Raw genomic sequence first — 8640 nt, forward strand, 5'->3', positions numbered from 1 at the left:
GCGACCGCTCTTTTCTCCCATCATGCTTTGCGCGGATCCGCTAGGGGATGGCGCGGCGCTGCAATTTGTGGAAAGGTCTATTGTGGATGCGATGTTGTCATAACTATACAAGTGCAAAATTACCTAAGAGATCGATAAAAGCCACCCGATGACGACTGTCCTCAAACAGTCGTCCTGATACTTGTTTACGAGATAAACAAAGATGACTTTTTTTTTTCGATAGGGGGCACTTTGTTCGTTATGAGCAACAACCACTGAACTGCATACGAGTGGTGTCATGGGCAGCGCTATTATATTATGACGTTTCTGACTGCGTTCTCAGAGTATGTACCAGCAGCGAATGCTTTCGCTTATTTCGACTGCGCCCAGTTTGTGGATCAGCTCGCTCTGTATTGATTTGCAATGCTGCCATTACTATGAATTCGGGACAGCACTCAGCCAGAGCAGCTAAGCCTAGCGGCTTATTGCCTTCAGCTGTGCAGCAACCCGGTGATTCTCTTTCTTCCTTACGTCACGGGTGACGTCATCGCGCTATTTTTAAATGCTTAAGGCCATGCGCCATGTGGAGACAGCCAAGAGAATTAGAAATATTTGTCCCGAATTCCTGGTAACGACTTAGATATTGCGTTCCGCTGTCTGGCATTTAAGGTGTTCTAAGCAAATGCCGCGAAGCCATAACTGGTTGTTTGGTGACTGTGCAGTGGCAGCTGCTTAATGTTAACTGTTGCTCTTGACGGTTATTTGCGTAACGTTGCAGAAACGGAAGTACAGCCACCGCCACAAATGTGCAGGACAGTTCGCTCGTGACTGAAAAGAAGCGACCCTTCCTCAGGATGCCTCTCACATGTGTCATGTAACGTTCTCGAGTTACTCAAATGCAAAAAGCGCTAGTTACTTCTCTTACCTACTAGAGACACTTTTTATCCCTAGAATTTCAAGATCGAAAGAGAAAAAATATTATATTAAACATCACGACTTCCTAACCAAAAGCATGCACCGAGAATTAGCCATACAAGAAAAAAAACTATTTATACCGCTATAACCTAACGGATGAAAGTAGAACAATGAAGAGCAAAAACACATCTCAGCAAACGGGGAGTGGCCAAATCTTGAGCCTCAGGTCTGCACGCAAGGCGTGTGAAGGTAATTCTTTGAAAAAAGCTCCGTGATCGTGGCTGATTCTCGTGTACTTCCGTTTACTTAGAAAGTGCACTTCTGACAATTTTTTTCCACCGCCTCCTGGAATATTTTAAAACAGTGGAGCAAAGCACGTGTCTGAGGTCTCGTCCCTAATAGCCTAGGTTGAGATTGAAGTAAGCCGCTGAATTCCGCGTCATTTCGGTGTCGCTGCAACCATTCTCACGGTCTTGCTTGGTCGCCCGCCTCGTCCCTCCCTCCCTTTGTGCGCAGGCGAGAACCCGGCGGCCATGCAGCACGGCAAGCACCCGTCGGCCGCCATGTGCGCCCGGTCGGCGCCCTTCACGCTCTTCGCGGTGGCGCTGTGTCTCCAGGTGTGCTCGAGGCGGCGGTGACGAGCGACCGGCCGCCACCCAGATGAGCCGGACGTTGTGAACTGAACGGCGCGCGACAACGGAGGAGGGGACAACAACTGCGAGTCGCACACCCGGAGAGACACCACAGCCGCAGAGCGAGCGTGGCGGGAAGCTCCGCTGACACCGAGTGTGTCGAGGGACGACGACGGCGGCGGGGCGTGCGCGCGTGATTGGGCTTCGCCCTGTGTTCGGGGAGTGATAAGGGTTAGAGCACTTGTTTTCACGCCGGAGAGCACTCACTGTGAACAGTATGAACCACGCCCGCACACGCAGAAGCAAGCTGACACGTACGCGCGGGCACTCACTCCGCCATGCGCGTCGTTGTTACCAGGTAGAAGGAGAAGCAATCACCCGACGGACTCTACGCCCCCTGCTGATACACTCTGGTTTCGTTTTTTTTTTTCTCCTTTACCCGGTTCCTCGCGGATGGTGTATCGCAGTTCCAGGGCTGCTGTCCGAGGGAGTGAAATGAAAGAGACATTCAACGTGCCGCTGTTTTCAGTGTCGTCTCACACCGTAGAGACTTTGTACGATTCCAGGCACGCTCCGACTGGTAAGCACGTCTACGTGGAAACAACGTTCGTGCAGTGTTGCGAACTGAGAACGATTGCAGCGCCCGTCGGAACAACGACTGTCCTCGTCAGGCTCCGTGAGCGACGACGTAATAGACGAAAGGCGCGCGGTCCCGTCTTTGATGATTGTGTCGTTTAATCGGAGTCGCGAGTGTACATATGTATAAGCAGATTATGTCTGACTCGCAGAGTGGCGCGAGCTTACAACTTACGAGAAAGAGCATTGCGCGCTTATCTCAGCGCAGGAGTGAAGCCATTCTCCACTAAAGCGGGAGATAGGAAAAAGGAATGGAGACAGGAATACCTATGGACCCGCGCTCATGTGGGATAAAAAGAAAATTAGTGTTGCGGTGCACCAGGAATGTAGAAAGAAGCGTTGTGAGCAGCGCAGCGCCGCGGTTCCTGGCTCAAAACCGTGCACCGGTGCTCAACGGCACAGGAACTAAAGGAGTGGGTTACAATGCTCCGTTATGTTCTCCTTTATTTGGGGGGTTGTTTTGCTATACTTCAATAGCCCCTACTTTCGAAGTGACGCTGTTGTGTTGGGCATTAAGTTGGGAATGCCAGCGAAGGACTGGCGGGAAATTGTACTCTTGATAGCGCAGATTTCCGTTCCTTCCAGTGGGGCGGTATCGAACGAGGCATCGTCACGTCACCGAACTTAGTAAAATGACATCACCGAAAACACCCTTCAACTGTTTTCTCCCTTAAAATTCTAGAGGCAGAGAGAGTTTTTTGTAACAACCGGATTTGAACTGCTGCTTCCTGTAACAGTGGTTGTAAAGGATATCGCGGGTTGACCATTAAAACGTAATGTTGTTTGTTTGTAGTGCGTCTCTTCTTCCGTCACCGCGCCATGGCACCATCTGTGCTTGGCGCAAACTTGATGCGGATTTAATTTGCACCCCTGAATATTTGATAACGATTGCCTGGTAGCCCATACTGTCTTCTTGTTTTGCTCACAGCGGCGATATACATTATACAGAGACAAGAATCCCTTCAAACAGCAACATAGGAGCGTTTTGTTCCTGACCCATTGTCTTGTTGCTCTGCTTGTAATGAACCCTGTAAAGCATCTGATGTAATTGCTCCTCAAATGAAGTAAGTAAATCGCCGTTTCTCTACGTTACTTCTCAGGCGCACAATAATTTATCAACAGTGGTTGAAGCAAAGTGCGAAAGGCGGGCTTTGCTACGATGTTTGTTGGTGCAGGACTGTGACGTCAGATGCAGGCAGGAGGTGTTGCGTCTGTTCTGTTAAGAAGAGCATAAGCTCTCAGGGTTGTACCAACGTCAGACTGCTATCATCATACGTAGATTTCCCTCAATGTAGCCAAATGAACTGTGTTCGTGCGAAAAGAAGCACGGAGAGTGTAACATTAGAGTAAACCAGGTCTTGATCTTCTGGTCATGATGTTGATAATGACCCTAAAATTATTGTCAATGATGCAAGACGGTATGCAGAACACTGGAGTCGTTTCCAATTAGCTATATGCAGGAAATCTTCCGAAATTTTGCCTGCAAGGGAAGATGAGAACCTTCTTCAAGCGACTGAAGCAGCCGCAGAACAGCCTTCAGAAAAAAAAGAGTGATATCATATCACCAGGCTTGTGAAGCACGGCACAATACGAAAAATGACTCTAAGATGTAGGGTATGGCAGCAACATGGAGGTGGTAAGGTAAGTCGCCGGGGGGGGGGGGGGGGGGGGGGGAGAGACTTTTTCTAGAAAAAAAAGACATTCGGAGAAGTTTAAATTTAAATTAATTATAATAACTTCTATTCCTCCTTTAAGGAACTGAAATTATTACCGAAAATAATTCTTGTCACAAGCTTACCGTCTTCATCCAAACAAGTGTGCATCAGTGTCTCAACAGTAACGTTCGAGTCATTGACATGCAGTAAAACGATAAGTCTTGAAAACTCCTGAAAACATTTTGCAGGTCTACGTCTGGTCAGAACGTAGCCCCTTTTGCATTCATCCCTAGCTTGGAATTTATTTTCTTCTCTCTAAGTTCGACTTCTTGTCTGGTGATATACTTATGGCTATCCTTCCTTCCTTCCTTCCTTCCTTCCTTCCTTCCTTCCTTCCTTCCTTCCTTCCTTCCTTCCTTCCTTCCTTCCTTCCTTCCTTCCTTCCTTCCTTCCTTCCTTCCTTCCTTCCTTCCTTCCTTCTTTCTTTCTTTCCTTCTTTCCTTCTTTCCTTCTTTCTTCCTTTCTTTCTTTCTTTATTCAAGACATTCCGTTACAGAAATGCCTTGGGGGACGCGACAAAAGGCAATAGACATGCCTGACGGGGCCGCGCCCCCTTGGCTGAGGCGGAAACAACATAACATAAGCACATTAATTACAAAGCAAAAGAAACATCAATACTGCATGTCATGAAAGGGCATGAAAAACACAAAAATACAGGTACATAAAAACAATAAGTTGGATCAGTAGTGTGGTGTTATGAAAAACAGTGATCTATGTGCGCACGTCTCCAATCATCACAATGAAGGTAAAGATCCGGAGTGAAGGCGAACGAAATTATCAGCACAGCATGGTCTTTAGTTTTCATTTAGGAAAAAGTTTCTAAGTGTTCTTCTCAGTCTTTGCACCTTGGTGGTAGTAAACAGTATCTCAGCTAATTCAGGATGCGCATTGAGGAAATCCGGAATCAAATAATAAACTCACGATGCATCGCTTTAGTCGAGAATTTCAAATGTCTGGGTGTCACCTTTTCCGCAAATATGTCCTGGGATAATCACGTCAAGCATGTTCTAAGCAGAATAAGTCAAATAACTGGTGTAATAGGTCGTTTAAGGTATATCCTTCCCACACACATCAAACGTTTGCTTTATCACTCACTCTTTCAGTCACACTTGAACTATTGTCAACTAGTATGGGGAAACACAACATCCACTAATATAGAACACATCCACCTGTTACAGAAAAAGTATCTCCGACACACATATAATGCTTCTTATACTGCTTCCACCTCAACTTTCTTTAGCAACTCTGGTGTAATTCCAGCTCACAATCTATATAGATATCGCTTAAGCCATGTGTATAAACAAGAAATCCACAGGAATATCAACAATACACGTAACCTATCCCAATTACAGGACAGAACTCCAAGTTACATTACAAGACACTTCGAGGATTGGTCAGTACCAATGTCACGTTCAAGTTACGGGAAACAGTGCCTTAAGTACACAACACCAACGCTCTTGAATTATTATAATTCTGTCCGTTTTGACCTTTTCACGGCAACTTACAAGGACCTCCGGCAGATGTATTTGGTTTCTGTGTAATGTTGTCTAGCCTTGCTGTTGTTTTCGTTTGGATTTGTAGAAGTGAGTTCCGCTGTTGTTTTCTATTCTTTTTGTTGTTTTCTTTTTGTTGTTTTCTGTTGTTTTCGTTTACAAGTACTAAGTCTGTATCATATTAAAAATGTATGTATATGTTTGCATATCAAGAATATGTCACGTGATGCCGCCACTCTGCCAAAATAAGGGATTGTGGACCCGTCAAGCTGTCCAAGGACAGCTTTTTTTCTACAATCCCCCCATCTGTATTTGATGGCAAATAAAGATTTCATTTCATTTCATTTCATTTCAAATAACTTAGTTTTTGATCACCGTATGTTGTACGCGAACGGGGCCTTGGTATTAAGTTTTGTCGTAGATAATAAGGGCCAGGTTGGGCATGATATTTAGTTTGAAATGTTATATCTGTATGGTGAAGACGCGAAATTTCCAGGGCCAGTTTGTGTTTATGGAGTTTGTGAATGGGCATTATTTTATTACTTTTAAAATGAGGTGCAGTGTCCTCCGAAAGATCTAAATTGTCTATTGCTCTCACTGCTCGCTTTTGCAAAGAGAAAAGACAATCCAAATTTGTCTTAGTCGTTGTAGCCCATACTAGGAAACAGTAACAGAAGCGTGAATGTAAAAGCGCATAGTAGACTTGCTTTTTTACAGCAGACGGAACATGGTATCTTATCTTGTTTAAAATTCCCACGGCTCGCCCAAGGTCCCTACGCAGTGCGTCAACGTGAGGCGTCCATGAAAGGTTTTCCTGGAATATTACCCCCAAAAATCTAACTGTAGTCGATTGTTCGATAGTAATGTTATGAAATTTTAAGTGCAAGTTCGTGGGCGGATGGGTTCCCCTCGGTCTAAAGAGTATGTATTTAGTTTTACTTGTGTTTATTTGGAGTCTGTTCGAAAGAAGCCATAAGTTCAGTCCAGTTAACCATTCGTTGGCCTGATGAAACACGTCCACAACGTCAGCGCCCGAGAAAAACACATTCGTGTCATCTGCATATAAAATTAACTTAGTGCTATTTATTATGTTTACAATGTCGTTTATATATAGTAAAAATAGTGTCGGACCAAGTAATGACCCTTGAGGTACGCCCTGTTTTACAAGTCTGCTGTCGGATTTTGCGCCATTTATACATGTGAACTGGGCTCTAGATGTTATGTAGCTTTGTATTAAAGACCATGCGTTGCCACGAAATCCATACAATGGCAACTTCCTTAAAAGCACGTCGTGTTGGACACAGTCGAAGGCCTTTCTAAAATCCAGAAATATTCCGAGGGTAAATATTTTTCTTTCAATGTTTTCGAGTATATGTTCTTTCACTTCAAGAAGGGCCATTTCGGATGACTTATTTTTTCTAAAGCCGAATTGTTCACTTGCTATTATGTTATTTACACTCAGAAAGCTTACTAGTCTTTTATGTATAATATTTTCCGCTACCTTCGCAAAGATAGGGAGCACAGAGATTGGTCTGTAATTGTTCATATCGTTAGTGGAACCGCCCTTGTGTATAACAGCCACACGAGCTAACTTCATTGCGTCTGGGAACACTGCGGTGGAAAGAATAAGGTTCAGAATATGTGTAAGGGGACTATTAACTATTTCTACCACGGCTTTTAGTGGACCGGGTTTAATATCGTCAGCTCCAGAGCCACAATGGTTCTTTAAACCCTTGTGGGGCAGTATTTCCTACTCCTCTCCTTGTTTTCAGGCATGCACATGCAGCCATCCCGCGTTCGCGACCATTTGCCATCTTTAGCTTTTATTCCAGTTGCTTTCTTTTCGGAGATTCTCCTTCTGCCTGGCCGGATGTTCAACTTCTGATGCTCAATGATTTCCGCCTCGCTTCCCAAAGGGAATTTCTGCTTCGGGTCTCAGCTTTCACCTCCCGAACGTACTTACCTATTTCATCTACTAGGATTCCGTGCCTCACCAATTCCATAATCTCACCACGGCCAACATTTTTCTTCTCGTTCTCTTTCAGTCACGCCCACTCACCTGATATCGTCAGCCTAGTTCTTACATACTTATCCATTTTCATTTTTCTTCCTTCTAAATGATGTTTCTCCAATTCCTGTCTGGTATCATTTGAAACGCACAAGTCTGTGTCCTGCGCACAAACGGCGAAAGCTGGAAACCATTGAAATTCTCCTTGTTCCACTGAAGATGAGAAGTGCCCCAGCATTATTAAAAAAATCATTCGCTCTATTTCAGACAACTGTACAGGTTCTAACTAGTTAGTAGTGTTCCCCGATTCAGAACGTTTTGCTGCTTATAAGGACCATGGGCGCCTACTTCGCCATCGAAAAAAGAAAAAAAAAAATTATCGTATTGTAGGGTATACGTGGCACTGTGGTCAAGTCTGTAAAACTTGGCAATGCACTCCGCTATTCAGTGAATAGCGCAGTAAAGAACACGTTTGAACAACATCACTTCGGGCTCATGCAGCCTGCGCCTGCAAGAAAAGAGTGAAAAGAATACTGGTATGTACCGGTAGCTTTCCTATATGGGCGGATTTTTCTTTGTTTATAGAATTTTTACATATGTATTCAGTTCATTCTGACTCACTGCACCAAGAAGAACATATATAGGCTAGTGTGAAAACTAAAAAAAGAAAGGCAGAACAAAACACGGAGGAAACAGTTGTAAGGGCATGGATAACGAGCAAGGCAAGAACGAAAGAAAGGTAGAAAGCAACCAAAAAGGAAAGAAAAAAAGAGAGAGAAAAACAAAGGGCACACTGCAACAGATGACACAGAGCGCTCAGGAAAGCGCTGAAGCAGCTGTTACATATGGTAGAAAGAAGAAAGGTTGGAGGCTCGGGGGCGTGCTGTTGTAAGACTTATTTTGAGCCACGCAACCGTTCCCCCCACAAATAGCGGGTTAAGAAAATCGCGTTAACAATGCGCCAGCTGTGTGCTTATTTTCGGAGAGTTGAGCCTGCCCTTGATGGCCCATTCTTTCTTCTTTTCTTGCTGAAGTCATTGGCAACATAGTACTTGTTGTAAGTAGCTACAGAAACAGCCTTGTCTCTGCAATCGATTCCTGCTTGCTGCTTGTGGCGATGATCTACTGTGGAAAAAGAACGCCTAGCTGCTGCACTAAGAACGCCTGAAGCAAGAGGAATGGGAGCGGATTTGCCGCCTTGCCTGCAATTAACGGATGCCCTGAACAAAGAGAACAACTTCGCACTGGGTCTAATTTCATGC

General features: G+C 44.8%; 1 protein-coding gene across 1 annotated transcript in view; it reads left to right on the forward strand.

Moving 5' to 3' along the window:
* The window catches only part of LOC149341543 (protein amalgam-like), a 282683-nt gene extending 279733 nt beyond the window's left edge, over positions 1-2950 (forward strand). The window contains exon 5 of the mRNA XM_089543639.1: positions 1411-2950. Within this exon, the coding sequence (XP_089399765.1) occupies positions 1411-1532 (122 nt within the window). The 3' untranslated portion in view covers positions 1533-2950. The remainder of the gene's footprint in view (positions 1-1410) is intronic.
* Positions 2951-8640: the final 5690 nt, after the last annotated feature.

This window comes from Amblyomma mixtum, chromosome 5 (genome assembly GCF_055824585.1).
Source record: "Amblyomma mixtum isolate Tamu chromosome 5, ASM5582458v1, whole genome shotgun sequence".
NCBI classification, from domain to species: domain Eukaryota; kingdom Metazoa; phylum Arthropoda; class Arachnida; order Ixodida; family Ixodidae; genus Amblyomma; species Amblyomma mixtum.